The sequence below is a fragment of the Grammomys surdaster genome, unplaced genomic scaffold, assembly GCF_004785775.1.
Source record: "Grammomys surdaster isolate TR1022 unplaced genomic scaffold, NIH_TR_1.0 144, whole genome shotgun sequence".
NCBI lineage: Eukaryota > Metazoa > Chordata > Mammalia > Rodentia > Muridae > Grammomys > Grammomys surdaster.
Window position 1 is genome coordinate 6994568 of NW_021604602.1, and position 16970 is coordinate 7011537.

General features: G+C 48.7%; 1 protein-coding gene across 1 annotated transcript in view; it reads right to left on the reverse strand.

The window, feature by feature from the left end:
• Cdc42bpb (CDC42 binding protein kinase beta) overlaps positions 1 to 14236 on the reverse strand; it is a 90318-nt gene extending 76082 nt beyond the window's left edge. Inside the window, exons 1-2 of the mRNA XM_028764438.1 lie at positions 14062 to 14236; positions 5918 to 6030 (exon numbers count right to left, since the gene is read on the reverse strand). Of these exons, the coding sequence (XP_028620271.1) occupies positions 5918 to 6030; positions 14062 to 14236 (288 nt within the window). The remainder of the gene's footprint in view (positions 1 to 5917; positions 6031 to 14061) is intronic.
• Between the last annotated feature and the right edge of the window lie 2734 nt (positions 14237 to 16970).

The following is a 16970-nucleotide window of genomic DNA, read 5'->3' on the forward strand; positions in this document are numbered from 1 at the left end:
GAAGGGAAGGGAAGGGAAGGGAAGGGAAGGGAAGGGAGGGAAGAAGGAAGGAAAGAAGGCAAGCAGGCAGGCAGAAAGCAAGCAGGCAGGCAAGAAGGAATTTCTCTTATTGCTTGGGACCAAAACTGGCCCATACAAAACCAAGCATGCAATATGGAAACGAGACCCATTACCTCTTATGAATTCAAACACAAAAATACTCAATAAAACAGCACCAAAAAACCAACTCCACTAACACAAAAAACGAGGAACACATCAGGTGAGATTTATCCCACAAAGGTAAGACCGGCTCTACGTCTAGTGCAGCGCCTATGATGTACGATCCTGCAGGCAGAAAGCTGCAGGGCTGTTTCAATAGGTACAGAAAAGGCATAAGCCACAACCCCAACACCCTCTAATCACATACTTGCTCTACAAACTAGAATCAGAAGAGTTCAGCACCAGATAAAGGCCATACAGGGAGGCTCCAGCTAACGGTACGAACACTGGTGAAGCCTGGATGTTCCTAAGAACAGCGTGAACACAAGCAGAACCACTGCCGCTCCTCTATCTCACGGTGTCCAGGTCTCCAGAACAATTACTACACAGAGAAAGAAACTGTACCCAAACTGCAAAGAAGCACATTTCCTTCTCAGCCCGTGATAGAATTTGGGGGCTGACGGATTTGGCAGGGCATTTTTTTGCTTTGTTTCTGAACAAGGGTCTCACTCTGTAGAACAGGCTGGCCCAAGTTTGCAAAACTGCTGCCTCAGCCTTACACATTAAAACTTCTAAGCACAGAGGCTGGAGAGATGGCTGGGTGGTTAAAAGCACAAACTACTCTTCCAGAGGACCTTCAATTCCCAGCACCCAAGCAACAGGTCACAACTGTCTGCAACTCCAGACCCAAGGGGATTTGATGCCCTCTTCTGGCCTCTACGGGCATTGCATGTACATGGTACACAAAGCATGCATGCAAAGCCCTCATATACACAACAATAGAAATTGTGGTTTTAATCTTTCAATTGTTGTCTGAGACAGGGTCTCTGTATATAGCTCTGGCTGTCCTGGAACTCACTCTATAGGCAAAGCTGGCCTCAAGCTCACAGTGATCCTCTTTGTTCCTGCCTCCCAGGTGCTGGGATGTGTGACAGCCAGCCAGCAGTGGTTGGTGTGCGCCTTTAATCCCAGCACTTGAGAGGCAGAAGCAGCTGGATTTCTGTGAATTCGAGGCCAGCCTGGTCTACACAGTGAGTTTCCCACCACCTAGGGCTATGTATGGAGATCCTGTGTCAAGAAACCAAACTAGGGCTGGCGCAGGAGAATTGTGGGTTCGTAGACAGCTGGAGCTACATAAGGAGACCATGTCTAAAAACAAACCAAGCGACAAAGGGAAGGAAGGGAGAAAAGGAGAAAGCGGAAGGAGGGAGACGGCAGAGGAGACACAAACGAGAACTGGTGTAAAACACAGTGACCTTGGATCTGGCAATGACTCCTTAGCTGTGAAACCAAAGGCAGCTAAAGAGAAACAAGCTGGGCTTCATCAGAACTACTCTTCCACTTCAAAGGACAACGTGAAGACCGGAAGCTGAAGCCCAGAGACTGGGAGAAAACCATGTGTTTGATATGGGACTTGTATCCTATAAATAACAATGAAAATAAAATGGATTCGATTTTAAATAGGCAAAGAATTTGAATATATATAAAAAAAAAAAAGACAAATAGCCGGGCAGTGGTGGAGCAACCCTTTAGTCCCAGCACTTGGGAGGCAGAAGCAGGCGGATTTCTGAGTTCGAGGCCAGCCTGGTCTACAGAGTGAGTTCCAGGACAGTCAGGGCTACACAGAGAGACCCTGTCTCGGAAAACCAAAAAAAAAAAAAAAAAAGACAAAAAGTCACAGACAGAGGAAAAGGTGTTAGACACGAGCCACTAACAGCATCAAGGTATCAACAGCGAGGGCTCTGCCCACGGAAACAAGCAGGACAAAGTCAGAGCACGCGGCAGACATGCAGAAGACCTGCTGCGGCCCCTGCCGTGTCAGACAATCTACAGTTCCTCAAAACATCAGAAACAGAGCTGCCGCCTCTGCCAGCGCTAAACCCAAGAGGAATGAAAACACATGTCCACACAAGAATTGTAGTACACCAACACTGCATTGTTCCTAACAGCCGTCGGAAATCCAAATGTGCACCAACTGATGGACGGATAAACACCTGCTATCCGGTAGAGCAACACTCGGCAGTGAACAGGAGCCAACAGACACGGCGCAGCCTGGGCAGAACCCTGAAAACATGCTAGTGAAAAACAAGGTAGGCAGGTGATCTCTGTTAGCTCATCCCACTCTGGGGCGGATGAGGCAGGGGGTTCACCACGAGGGCAACATCAGCCAGAGTAAGCCCCTTGTGGGAGGAAGCAGGAATACCCAGTGTAGGCAAACATGTAAGGAAGTGGCTTGGTGACTGCTTAGAGCCAAGGAGGCAGCTGGGCGCCATCGGCTCACACGGATTTCTGAATTCAAGGCCAGCCTGGTCTACAGAGTGAGTCCCAGGACAGCCAGGACTATACAGAGAAACCCTGTCTCAGGAAAAAAAAAATCGATTTATGAAAGACTTCCAGTTTTAATTGAAATCCTTTTAAAATATTACACAAGGGCTATCTAAACCTCATTAACATAAGCCCTGCTTTTTTTTTTAAAAAAAAAAAAAAAAAGAACTATTTCTTATGGGGGGACTGCGTCCGGGTTCATTTGTCATGGGAACTAGCTTAGACACCATCTATACTTGAGTGAAATGCTCTCTGAAGCCCTGGCTGGCCAGGCTGGAGCAGAACATTACCGCCACTTCCCACCTGCTGCTCCCACAGCTCTTCAGGTTTCCTCAACACTGCCCAGGTTAACTTTTTAAAAGACTTATGTATTCATGTATTTTATGTATGAGTGCTCTGTCTTCAGACACAGCAGGAGAGGGCCTCAGATCTCTTTACAGATGGTTGTGAGCCACCCTGCTAGTAACTGAACTCAGGACCTCTGGAAGAGCAGTCAAAAGACCTGAGCCATCTCTCCAGCCTTAAGATTAATTTTAACTGTACAACAAAAGGCTGTTTTGTTAATATATTTAAACAACTTCAATAATTTGATTTCAAATATTTTGGGTTAAAAACATCCATGTGTGACTGAGCTGCAGAATTACTTCAAGGAGGGTATGGTGGCACATGCCTTTGATCCCAGCACTGGGAAGCAGAGGCAGGTGGATCTCTGTGAGTTAGAGTCTAGCCTGGTCTATATAATGACTTCCAACCCTGCAAAGGATTAAACAGTGAGACTCTGCCTTAACAGAACAAATAAAGTAAAGTTACTTTAAGGACTACTATTTATCAATCGGCTATAAAATCAGCATCTTTCTCAACAGCAAACAATCACTATAAAATGGCATTAGGTAAGGGGCCTATTGACCTTCTCAGTTCACTTCTGTGAAACCAGAGTGAAACCTCACAAGGTTTTGAGCAGTGAGAGTTTTCTGTCACCCTCTTGTTTACTTCCAACAATACCAGAAGCTCAGGGGTTAAACAAACTCAGCTCCGTGTCCTTTCAAGACAGTTCACATACAACTGCTGTGTCGAAAATACTAGCCTTCGACCCCCTTCTGGTCTTACTGGCCACTCCCTGGAGGAGGCGGGCACTGTGGGGAGCCCCTCTCAGGCTTACAACACAAGCTGCTGTACTCTCTCCTCCACCCCTCTCAGCTGGTCTCTGTCTCCAGCACAGGCCGGACCTCCTTACCTCTGCCTCCTCTTTACTCAACCTGGGTCCCTTTCCAGAAAACGGAAACATAGAAACTGAAACAGCAACTGTATCCAGATCAAAAGAAAGAGTAAGCAAAGGTGCAGGGCCTCAGAACAGACCACACCCTTTACCTATGCGCTGAAGTCTCCACCCCTATCAGAGTCTCCACCACAAGCAGGACGACTGAGTTGTGCTTTGCTGAGCAACCCAGTGCTGGTGCATCCCGGGGCCTTCGGAATACTTTGTGGTGCTGGGGATGCAGCTCACCAGCGCAGAGTTATTATAGTTTGCATAAAGGTCCAGGTTCAATCCCAAGCACTAACAAAATAAAGAACTGTGGAATGAAAGAAGAGAGACAACAGCGGTCTGGCAACAGCCGTGCAGCTCTGCGGTGGGGAAAGCAACTGGACAAGTGGCCTGTAACTTAGCTGAGCTGCAAACCTGAAACCTGTGTGAGCGAGCGCTTGAGTGGCAGGTGAGAGAGGGCTGGCACCACGGCAGGCTGAGGAGCAGTAGCAGGAAACAGGCCTGGGAGAGCCTGTGGAAGCAGCTTCTTAGCCTGCCCAGCTGACCTCCACCTCCCATACCTTCACAGCTACTGCAGCCACACCCACTCTGCTATCACACGGAGATGCATAACTTCTCCTTGGGGAAACTTTCAAGACCAAGAAAAAAAACTATGGTACCAAATCACCAGTTCTGGTACAGCCAATCATGCTTATAAGGCCACATCTATCTATCTGTCTGCCTTTCTTTCTTTTTTTTTTTTAAGATTTATTTATTTTATATATATGAGTACATTGTAGCTATCTTCACACACACCAGAAGAGGGAATCAGATCACATTATAGATGGTTGTGAGCCACCATGTGGTTGCTGGGAATTGAACTCAGGACCTCTGGAAGAGCAGTCAGTGCTCTTAACCACTAACCCATCTCTCCAGCCCTCTTTCTTTCTTTCTTTCTTTCTTTTTTTCTTTCTTTCTTTCTTTCTTCCTCTTTTCCTTTCCTTTCCAAGATTTTTATTGGGCTACACATGGTGGTGCATGCCTTCAATCCCAGCACTCAGGAGACAGAAGCAAGAGGATCTCTGTAAATCTGAGCCCAGCTTGGTCTACAAAGTGAGTTCAAGGACAGCCAGGGTTACTATACAAAGAAACCCTGTCTTAGGAGGGGGAAAAAAAAGAAAAAAGAAAATAAAAGAAAAGAAAGAAAAATTTTTCTTTATATGTGCCTGTATGAGTATATGTCTGTCCAAATAGGCCAGAAAAGAATGAGAGCTCCCTTGGAGCTGAAGTTACAGGCACTGTGGGCCACCCTTCCTAGATGCTGAATTCCAAACTGGAGTCCCCTGGAAATAGAGGAAATGCTCTCCATACTGAGCATCTCTCTAACTCCCACCCCCAGGAAGGAAGGAAGGAAGGAAGGAAGGAAGGAAGGAAGGAAGGAAGGAAGGGAAGTGGGGGGGGGGAGGAAGGGGCTCAGTGCTCAAAGCTCTTGCTGTGTGGCATTCATATAAAACCCCTGGATGCCTGTAACCCAGTGCTGGGGAGCAGAGACAGGTACACCTCAGAGCTCACTGGTCATCTGTAACCCAGCGCTGGAGGCACAGAGACAGGTACACCTCAGAGCTCACTGGCCCTCTAGTCTAGCAGTCTGTGAGCTTCAGGTTCAGTAAAGAGACGGTTTCAAAAACTAAGGTAGAGAGAACAATCGGAGGAGATACCCAATGTCTACTTGTGTCCTCTACATAGGTGCATGCACACATATGCACACCACCCACATACACACACACACACACACACACACACACACACGCCTATACCACACACAGAGAGAAAAACAAGAATGAAAGGAGAAAACGTCTGAGCAATATGCATGTTCATGAGTCAACTGAACATAAAACATTCGCCATCATAAAACAAAGACAAGGCACTATCAAAGAAACACTAAAGGACATGAACATCTAGACACGAGAGCTGGCATTACGGAAACAGGCTGCACTAGGAGACGCAGCTCAACGTCCTCACTCAGAAGCACTTGACAGAGAACCCAGGAGCAGAGAGCCAGGGAGCCACAGTCCCTCAGAGGCGAAGGATCCAAGGTGCCCACCAGACAGCACTTCACAGTCTACACATCCCAAAGCCTCCAGCTCGCACAGAAGCTGCAGAGCCTCGGTGGGCCAGCAACAGAAACAGGGACACTTCACACAGCTCAGGGAAGTCCTCTCTTCCAACCTCAGAGTCCACATCCAGGCACACTGTCATCCCAGCTGGGAGGGGGGGTGACGACATTTTTTAGGCAGATCAAGTTTCAAACATTTACCTCTGATGAACCCTCTCTTTCAGGAAGCTACTAAAAACACAACAAACAAAACAAACAAAACCCTCACTCCCTTAAAGGGAAAACACACACACACAAAATGGAGGGGGGGGAACAAAAGCAATCCCCACTAAAGCCAGGTGTGCAGCGCACTCGGGGGCAGCTGCAGGAGAATACAGAAGGCTGAGGCCAGCCTGGGCAGGTGTATCGAGTTCCAGGCCAATCTCAAATCTTCCCCCCACCTCCTAAGAGAGAAAAAGGCCCATTAGAAATTAAAGAAACTGATGGACAGCAGCTCAGTAGAAACCAAAAAAAACCCAAACAAACAAACAAACAAAAAACCCAAGCTCAAACTAAGCAGAAAACATGGAGGAAGAGACAGGAAAGGCAGATTCCATGAGGCATGGGACTAGATTACGAAGCCAGGCATGGTGGTGCATGCCTTAGTGCCAGCACTCCGAGGCAGAGGCAGGAGGAGCTGTGAGTTCAAGGTCAGCCTGGGCTCCACAGCCAGCTCAGAGATAGTCAGGGCCACACAGTGGAATCTTGTTTCAAGTAAATAAAAAAGAAAGAAAGAAAGAAAGAAAGAAAGAAAGGAAGGAAGGAAGGAAGGAAGGAAGGAAGGAAGGAAGGAAAGAAAGAAAGAACGAACGAACCTAGTGTGAAATTCAGGTCTGCTCAGCTCACTGAGAGTCAAGCTAAAAGGCAAATAATTCACTCTAATCACATAAAAAAAAAATCCCCTTAGAAAAGATGCTGAACTCCTCATGGGTTAGCTGTGATAATCTTCACCTACTGGTAATAACGGCAACACTGAATATCAATTTAAGCCAACTTACGTAGCAGTGTCTGGAAAAAGAGACAGAAGACAAAGGCGGGCTCCAGGGCTGGGAGTGGAAGATGCTGAGCCCAAGCGTCAGGTAGGTAGTACAAAGGAAAGAGTCAGAGGAGGCCGTGACAAGTGTGCTGTGCTAGCCAGGACACTAACAAGCAGCCCGACACCCAAGGCTTCTCCACAGTGATACCCCCACCCTACTGCCCAAGACTGAGAGAGGTCCAGATCAGGCGGCTTTAATGTGTATGGGTGTTTCGTCTGCATGTGTATACTGCACATGTGGTGGCACCCTCAGAGGCCAGCAGAGGGTGTCAGGTCCGCTGAAGAACTGGAATTACAGGTAGTTATTATAGGCCACCATGTGGATGCTGGGAATAAGACCCAGGTCTTCTGGAAAACCAGCCAGTGCTCTTAACCGCTAAGCCATCTCACCTCTTCAGCCCCCTGGCCACTTCTAAGAACCTGTTGTCCTCCTAGCCCTGGACCGCAACACCCAATGTCAGGTGACAGTGAATGCAGCCTTAGCTCAGTATCTCCGTGTTCCTCTCCACGCTGGCAGTGCGGTGTCATCCTAACTTACAGGCAGATCAAAGTCACAGTCTGAGGCGGAGGCAAGAAAGGCCTGCTGTTATGTTTCAATTCAAGGCTCTACTTGGCTTTCTATAAACGTGCCACAGTAGTGAAGGCAAGCTTAAACATACAGAAAATCTCTGTTTAACAGAGACACTGTTAACTTTACTACAACGAGGATTACTTGGACCCTTTAGGTCCACTTTAAATTCCAGCGCTGGGCTGAGGGTTTAGAAAAGCATGGCAGGAGTTTCTAATAGAAAAAGCAATGAATGAAACACAGAGTGAGCCTGGCAGGAGACAGTGGCACGTGGATCTCTTGTGAGTTCAAGGCCAGCCTAGTCTACAAAGCGAATTCCAGGACAGCCGGGGCTGTTACACTGAGAAATTCTGTCTTGGGAAAACAAAACAGAAAGGCAGGCAGGCAGGCAGATGAAAACCGATCCTATAAAGGCTTTGAACATGGGGACCCCCCACTTACATCTGGGGATCAAGAGCTTTGGCTAGGCTGGCGCTAAAGGAGACCCAAAGAAAAAGCCAAAAATCAACCAGCAACAGGCAGCCAGGAAGACCAAAGATGACTATGGTCCTCAGAGAAGAGGCACACATGGCTAGACGCTGCCTCAGAATTAGAGGAAATGTTTAGAACCAGTTTACTAAGGCAGAGGATTATGGAATAGTGAGGGTCCCACAGTGTCTTAAAATTCCTATCCCGGAGATCACAGGAATCACGGGTTCAATGATGTTAGAAATCACCTGCAAGGGAAAAGCTTCACATGCAAGGACAGAATTTGAATGAAATAAGTCAAAATTTCTGAATTTTTAACACACTCCTAAGAACAGAAAAGAAAAATCCAAAGTGTCTTATAATCTTTTTTTGGACAGTGTCCATCTAAAAACAATTCCCAGTTACCCATCAACCAATGACACAAACCAAAAACTGATGGTCAACACAGACTTGTTTAAAATCAAACTCAGAGAATAACCTCTACTTCATAGGTTTGTCTGTTCTGTTTGTACACACAGGTTTTTTTCTGGTAGTTTTTGTTTTGTTTTGTTTTTAAGATTTATTTATTGTATGTGAGTACACTGTTGCTCTCTTCAGACACACCAGAAGAGGGCATCGGATCTTATTACAGATGGTTGTGAGCCACCATGTGGTTGCTGGGAATTGAACTCAGGACCTCTGGAAGAGCAGCCAGTGCTCTTAACCACTGAGCCATCTCTCCAGCCCTTTCTGGTAGATTTTAAATTTAAAAAATTGTGAAAAAAATTTACTATGTGGGGGTTGATCCTACAGCTGCTTCCAAAACAAGAAAGAGAGCTGTCATAAATACATCATATGTTCGAAACACTCAGGACTGGAAGATCGTGTTCCTCAGTTTCCCCATCTTCATCAGTAAGGACGGTGTGGGAGGTCACACACACACCTTGAGGAAATCTTAAGGTCCTGTTGTTACATACTATCCTAGGACTCTGAGAATAAAACCCCAGTAACAGCTGGTGTGATGACTGGTGTCTGATTCCAGCCAGGACTTGGGAGACAGAGGCCAGAGATTAAAAGTTTGAGGTCATCTCTGGCTACACAGAATCCTAGGGCAGTCTGGATTACATATAACTCTGCCTCGAAATATATAAATAAAAATGAAAGGTAAGTCAGGGCCAGTGAGATGACTCGGAGGGTACAAAGGCCCTTGCCACAAAGCCTGATGATCCTGTATGTACCCTGCAGAGCCCAGAGGTTCATTCACACACACAGTGCTCTGACCCCCACATATGCACTGAGGCCGCTCGCTATCCACACACAAAGTAACGTTTTAAAAAGAAGTAAACTATAAAACATCAAAGTGGAAAGGGACCCAATATGTATCTTCTCACAGGGTTCAGAGAAGACTATCTGGTCATGCTGTTTTGATTTTTATTTTTTTTAATTTGTTTAAAGATTTATTTGTTTATTTTAGGTGAGTACACTATAGCTGTCTTCAGACACACAAGAGGAGGGCGTCAGATCACATTACAGATGGTTATGAGCCATCATGTGGTTGCTGGGAATTGAACTCAGGACCTTCGGAAGAGCAGTCAGTGCTCTTAACCACTGAGCCATCTCTCCAGCCCTGTTTTGATTTTTAAAAGTTTTTTTTTTTTTGCCCCAGGGTCTCATGTAGCCCTGGCTGACCTTGAACCTGATATGTAGCCCTGGCTGACCTTGAATTCTGATCTTCCTGCCTCCATCTCCTCAGCGCTAGATCACAGGCAGGAATCACCATGCCAAATTTATCTGCAGTATTAGAAAGTGAACCCGGCATTTGTACGTGCCAGGCAAATACTCTACCAAGTAAGCTAAATCCCTATCCAGATTCTAATTTCTTAAAAATAAAATAAATAAATAAATAAATATGAAGCCCATATTTGGTCTCATCCATTAATTGGTAGATTAATTAACGTTATCAGTCTCAAAAACTACTTTCAGGGCCAGCGCAGTGTTTTCGGCAGGTAATGGTACTGCTCGCTAGCAAACCTGAGTTTGATCCCCGGAACTCACGCAGCGGAAGGACAGAGCTCACCCCCAGAAGCTGTCCTCTGACCTCCACACTCGGTGGCCCACATACATATTCACAAAATATATAAGATTTAAAAAAAAAAATTAAGAGTACTTTCTCCTCTCTAACAAAAACTACACTGGCCCTTCTTAGCCCATGTTACAGTGATTGGGACCGAGTCTTGCCTGCTCACAGATTGATCACATACCTCTGATGTCTAGACAGCAACCTGGGCACCTGGCTCCCCAGCAAGAAGAGGCTGAGCAGAAAGAGGAGGAGGCAGGAGAGGACCTGCCTGCCAGCCCTGCGGGAGGCTCACTTCCCTGTTACCCTTGAGCACTGCACAGAGAGCAATTCTCCACACAAGATAAACCTCGGAACAGGTGGCCCAGCCTCAGCACCCTGACTGAGAACTCTTCAACTGCAATTCTGTGTTTGGAGACAGAGGGCACACACTGCGGTCGGCTCGCTTTTCAGTCCTCAGAGTGGTGCGAGGACACCGAGCAGGACCAGACGGGCCTGTTAATGTTTAATTGTTTCCACTGTCTAGCTGGTGCCTCACGCTGTCTCAGCGCACACGTTAAGGAGCTACTTATAAAACAGAAATCATGGTAGCCTGTTTTTAATCACGCAACCTCCAGCACTTCCTTCCGACCTAGCGCTTATTAGAAGATCTATTTCCTAAATCTCTGATTTTAAAAAGTGTGTTCATGTTAGCCACAAACATCCACAGAAATCATAAGTCACCAGGCATTTTGAGATACTTAGGGCCATCCGGTCTTAGAACTTATGGTCACAGAGGTGGTAAAGTGACTTAGTGTAAAAGTGCTGGCCACCAAGCCTGACTCCCACGCCCAGGACACTCAAGGTGGAGAGAGCTCGCTCCTGCTAGATGCCACACAGGCACTATAGCACACATGCACACATGCCTGTGCACACACAAATTTTTTTTTAAAGAGGCTTGAGTGATGACTCAAAGGTTAAGAACACTCTGGTTGCTCTCCTAGAGGATTCAGGTTCAATTCCCAGTTCCCACAGTACAACTCACAACTGTCTATAAAGCTGGTCCCAGGGCTTTTGCCACCCTCTTCTGGCCTCTGAGAGTACTGCACTGCATGGAGTGCATATACGTGCATACAATAGGAAACATTCATGAAAAATAAAAAGAAAAAATTTTAGTAAAGAAAATTTAAAAGCTGCTTACTAGGTGTGGTGTCAAATACCTTGAATTCCAGCACTCAAGAGGCAGAGGCAGGAAGATCTCTGAGTTCAACCTCATCTACATAGAGAAACCCTGTCTTGAATAAACAAAAGAAAGAGGAGAAACAGGAGGGGGAGAAAGCTACGAGGAATAACCAAGGGATAAAAAGCTCAGCTCTAGTCATTAAAGGGTTAAACACCCCAGAAAAGATGCCCAGGACAGAGGCCAGCTGGGGTTTCAAACAGGGATAACTTTCAAAGACTACACGTGAGCTGTGGAAAAAGTCCCTATGTGAAAACACATTTTTATATAAAGAGAAAGACAAAGAGAAAAGACAGCACGTTGGGGTGTCTATATTTATTACCGTTTGCCAGTGGAAACTAAAGTGTTTCATACACTGCGCTTCAAACAGCTTCTAACTTACATTTTAAGAAACACACATACAAGGCAGAGTATTTCCAACTTTTAGTCATGGTCCGGAATTTCAAGGAGGAAACCAATCAGATGATAAACATAATCAAAGGCAAGGTGAGGACCGCCCTGAGGTGACGAATCCAACACAAACACCACGGCCACAGGGAACCACAGGGAACTACAGGGAACCGGGAACGACCTTTACAACTTAAAAACTTCTTATTACTTTTATTTTCCAAATTTCTCAAAGATTTCCCTTAAGTTCCTTCAGGGCTGAGTTGGCTGTTTCTCTTCCTAAGTTCCGAGAACCTAACTACCCCTGCCGGTCACTAGAGTCTTGCCAAGTGTGGTGGGACAAACTGGCTCTCAGAGGCTCCTGAACAGGCGGGAATGAAGTTAGGCTAGTGCTCTAGGATGGTCTTATTAGGAAGACCATTCTTTGTCTTGTCACCAAACACCTACACAGAGACCGCATATGTCTTCACTGAAAGCACACCACTTCAAGGTTACGACAGCGCACACAGGGGCATATGTAAGAGGACCTGGCAGTCTACCGTACTATCGCATTAAAATTCTATTTTGTATTTAAGACCATCCTGTTCTATAATTTGGTTTTTGTTGTTCAGGGACACTCTCTCTCAGATACCCCACGCTTGCTTCAAACTCACAACGTAGCTTAGCTTACTGTCTCCAATACTTAGCTTCCTGGTCTCTGCCTCCCAAACGCTGGGATTACAGGTGTGTGCCATCACAGCTGGGTTGCTCTTAACTAAAAATTTATAGTAGGAGCTGAGCTAAGAGGATAATTTATTTGTAATCACAATTTCCAAGAGCCAAAACACAATTTTAAAACTCTGTCTACACTACAGCGCAGTTTCTGTTTAGATTTTGAAAGGTCAAATATTACAAAACCTGCCCTCTCCACATGCTGAGCAGAGCGTCCTCCTGGGAAGGGCACCCAGCCTTCTGGCACATCCAGTCCTGGTGCTTCCCAGGTCCCAGGCCAGAGGACACCTGGACCACACCTCCTGAGGGAAATGGGCCTTCCCCTCTGCACCTCCTCACCTCTCACGGCCTCCTCCCTCACACTCTAGGCGTCCAGCTGAACCTGACGGTGGAACTGCCTAGATCTCAAGATCCAGTGCTTAAGAATGGCTGATCCAATATTGAGAAGGCTCAGATTGCAGCGAGCACTAAAGACCTCACTTTCAAAGAAACTCTGATGTCAGTTCACTGTCCAACTGGAAATCGTGTCACTGAGAGGCTCAAGAAAGCCACTACTCTCAACTAAGGGCGCAGCCCTCTAAGTGACCGAGAGCAGAGGTCCCTCACAACAAAGCCCCTATCCCTCCTCCAGCTTCCCCCAAGCATCTGCGGCAACCAGACAGAAGCCCTCTAAAATGAGCGATATTCTACATACAGCTCCGGATTCCGGCCGGCAACGTTAGAGGAGGAGGCCTCCGTGTGGGACACATTTGTTTCCTCGTGTAAACATCAACTTTATCTGTCCCAAAGATTAGAAATGACTGGTTCAAACTGCACAGTCTTAGCCCAATGACGAAAGCAACCAAGGGCAAGATTTACAGAGCTGGACTTGAATCTAACCCACACTTCCTCCTCCTTAGTCCTTGTGAGAGAACCGAGGGTCTTACGGGGAACACTGTTCGGGTTGGCTGAAACCTTACTTACACTCTAACCTGTCTTGGGAACTGTCAATGAATGACTTAAGTATTTGTCCTAATAAAGCACAATAGGTTATCCGACCTATCGTTACTGCATTAGATCCCTAAATGAACCGAATACCCAAGATCAGATGTAGAAGTTTTTAAGTGACAGTTCTAGCTGTCTCCACCCCCCAACACACAAACACACACACTCGAAAATATCACGAGTCTGACACGATTACAATTCGGGAGTCGGGGATGAGGGGGCTTTTGTATGGTGTATTTGAAATAAAGCCTTTAACATATGAAAATCGCTTGGAGGTGCTAAAAGAAAGGGATATTCAGGCCCTGGACATCCAGGGGAGGTGGACAGGCTGTCACCTGGGTGGAGCCCTAGGGGCTGGGCTGTGGGACGATGCAATCGGAAGGCCCACCGATCAGGGACGGTGGGTGAGGAGATGCAAAAGGCACAGGGGCTGCCCTCCCACCCGGCAGAGTCTAGGGTTGGGAGGGGTAGCTCCAGGCCCGACTCTGGACCCCAAAGGCTAGTCCGGGGCGGGGGCAGGGCGGATATCCCAGGGAGCGCTGCAGGAAATGATATCCAGACTCGGAGGGTGGGTCTAGGAAGCGGCCAGGGCGATGGCCGGGAGTGGGGGGAGTGCGAACGGAGGATGTGGCTCCGGAGAGCAGGACCAGGGAGGCCCGGCGAGGGCGCGAGGAGTGAGAGGCGCAGGGGGGCGAGTGGCACCTTACTCACCCCACTCGAGGAACTCCGCCACATACTTGTCGCGGCGCAGCGCCGAGTGGCTGCACTCGGTGTAAAGGCACACCAGCACGTCCAGCAGCGTCTCCACGCTCAGGGCGCTCTCGTTGCGCCACGGCCCGTCCAGGAGCAGCTGCTCCAGCTTCTTGAGCCGCACCTTGGCCGACATGGTGCCGCGCGGCCCGCTCCCCACGCGCCGGCCTCTCGCTGCCCGTGCGCCCCGGCGTCAGAGCCAGCACTCCCCGGCCCAGCGGCCGTGCACCCCGGCGTCCAGTAGCCGCGCAGTCCTTGTCGTCGCAGCCCGGCCTAGGCCGACATCTTGAGCTCCGTCCCGGCGGCACCGAGTCTGGGGCACCGGGCCCCGCGGGTCCATGGGCCGGTCTCCTCCCCTAGGCGCCGCCCGCACGCCCCGCACGCCGTCCCCGCCCTCAGCGCCTGGCCGCGCCCTCGCGCGCCGTCACAGACCCGGACCGCGGCGGAGCCCAGCACGGCGCAAACCCGGCCGGCGCCCGAGCCCCGACCTCAGCCCGGCCGGCCGCCCAGCCCGCGACCTGCAAGCCAACCAGGGCGCGGCCAGCGCGGCGCAGCCAACCACCGCGGGGCCGACCGCCGCCGCGCTGACCTCAGCGCGACGCCCCGCCCTCGGCCCGCGGCGATCCGCCGCTCTTTGGGCCTCGCGGTTCGCCGTAGGAACGGTGTGGGGCGGGGTGCCCAGTGCGAAACCGAGATTGCGGGTGGCGCAGGCGCACAGGAGCGCGGGCGGGGCGCCGAGCCGTGCTGTGTGCGCCCTGGGTCCCATAGTTCGGCTCTGTTCCCAGGCCTCCGGACCGACCCTCGTGGCCTCGCGGGGCAGCTCTCGGGCACGGCTCCGGGAGCATTACTGCTGGGTTCCGGTTGAGCTCTTCCGAGTAGTGGACCGACCGTGCCCGAGTGCGCACGGGAGACGCGGGCGGGGCACCTGCCAGGAGGCTCGGGGATCCGCTGGACGCGCGTTTCCCCACTGGGCACGCGCCACTGGGGATGCGCAGTGCCCTCCCTCGTCTATTCAGATTCTACCCCCTGACTTGATTATTAGGGTGTCGACCTAGTGGGGAGTAGGCTGTTGTCTCCAGGCGAGTCGCCGCTGTTACTCGATTCGGTGCCTGAGAAGGTTGATGTAAAACATCCCTTTCGACAAACCCCCCGCATCCGCAGAGGAGGAGCCCTTTGTGGACCCCAAGGTTGCTTCAAAAGAATGGGGGCTTGTGGCGCAGAAGAGGAGGGGCAGGTGGGGTTTGGAAGCCGGAAGCTGAAAGGAGCCTGAGGCAAAACGCTGGGTGGAGAGCCGAATGGCGACTCCTGCTCAGGAAGCGACTTAAGGGTCCCTGGCTGCTGGCAATGATGTATGACTTGGTTAGGGTTACAGAAGTACACACAGAAGCCTCCAAACTGCCCTCAAAATTCACGCGCGTCAATATGTGTGTGTGTGTATCTAGCTTAGTTTTTAAAACGCAGGCAAAATAGCCCTGTATAGTAGGTTGGATGGAGCGAACCCTCGTCAGACCTTTATTATTGTGAGGGAATCTGTACACATATAAAGTATATTCACGAGTTACTGCATGTGTATAATGCCCAGTTTTTAAAACTTAAAATGAAAGCCCAAGAGAACTGTCCTACCCAAAACTAAAGTCTGAGCACTGTTAGTTGGACAAAGACCCAAAGTAATCTGACCAGACAACTGCATTTTTCTCCCCTGACAGTCCCCATGCTTTTCCTCTTTGTCCCGTAAGTGTGCCACGAGAGAGTGTCTTCTCTGGCTGGCCCTGTCAGACTTGCAGCCACTCCCCACTGACATCTCCGAATCCTTTCTCTGCCTGCATGCTTCAGGACTGTTTAATCCCTCCAAATTAGGATTTGCCCTTGCTCTCCTGTACCAGCCTGAGGTGCCTCTCCCAGCCGCCTTTAGTGTGCCTGCTCATCCCAGGTCTGTTTCCCCACTGCGCCTTATACCCCTGGGACAGATCAGACCCAGGTATACTCTATAAGCTTCCTTTGAACTTGAAACAGTGAGTCCACATGGGGCTTGCTCAGTAGTCAGGGGTCATAAATAGATAAATAAATAAATCTATCTTTCTGTAGTCAGTTTCCTCTGGTGTAGACGAGTAAACTATCTCCTGTGCATTTTAGTCAGTTTGGGAAAGGAGTTACCACCCAGGGAGCACTTTGCCCACTTGGTGTGTTCATAATTACTCAGTGGCTGCTGGTGGAACACTAGGATTAATAGTTTTCTGTGATCAACAAGCTGTAGGGTGAGACAGCCTTGGGTGCTGGCTCTTTGCCGAAGAAGCCTAGCTATATATCTTCTCTGGCATCCATGAGAGCCCACCATGCCCTTACAATAAACTGAGCTTTTAGATCAACACGTCAACCCTACTCCAAACTAGTCTATCCTAACACCTAAAAATATTCATTCACAATGTAGCAACTTCAAGCCACAAGCAAAGTCTTGGTCCAGAGTTGGGGACCAAGCACTCCCCTTGATAATCTACATGGGCAATCTGGAGGATTAACTCTCAGATCTCGAGAATTCCACATCTGCATAGATGATGTCTAAACAAATGGGGGTGGCTCTGTGCCAGTACAACGTTATTGCAGAAGCCAGAGGTGCATAGGACAGCAGTTTGCTGACTTGCTTCACAGCAGAAGCCATGACAGTGGGGTTTCAGGCTCAGAGCCTCAACTCTTGTTTTGAGAAAGAGGGATCTAACTACAGGAAACAAAGTTTCCATTTCTCTTTTAGTCAGTGTGAGAAAGGGACTTGCAGTTTGTGCCTGAAAGTATCCTTTCAAGTCAGTAAGAATAACAGGAGATAATCCCAAAGAAAAAGGAACAAACAATGAGGACAATAAACTATGCAGAAAGAA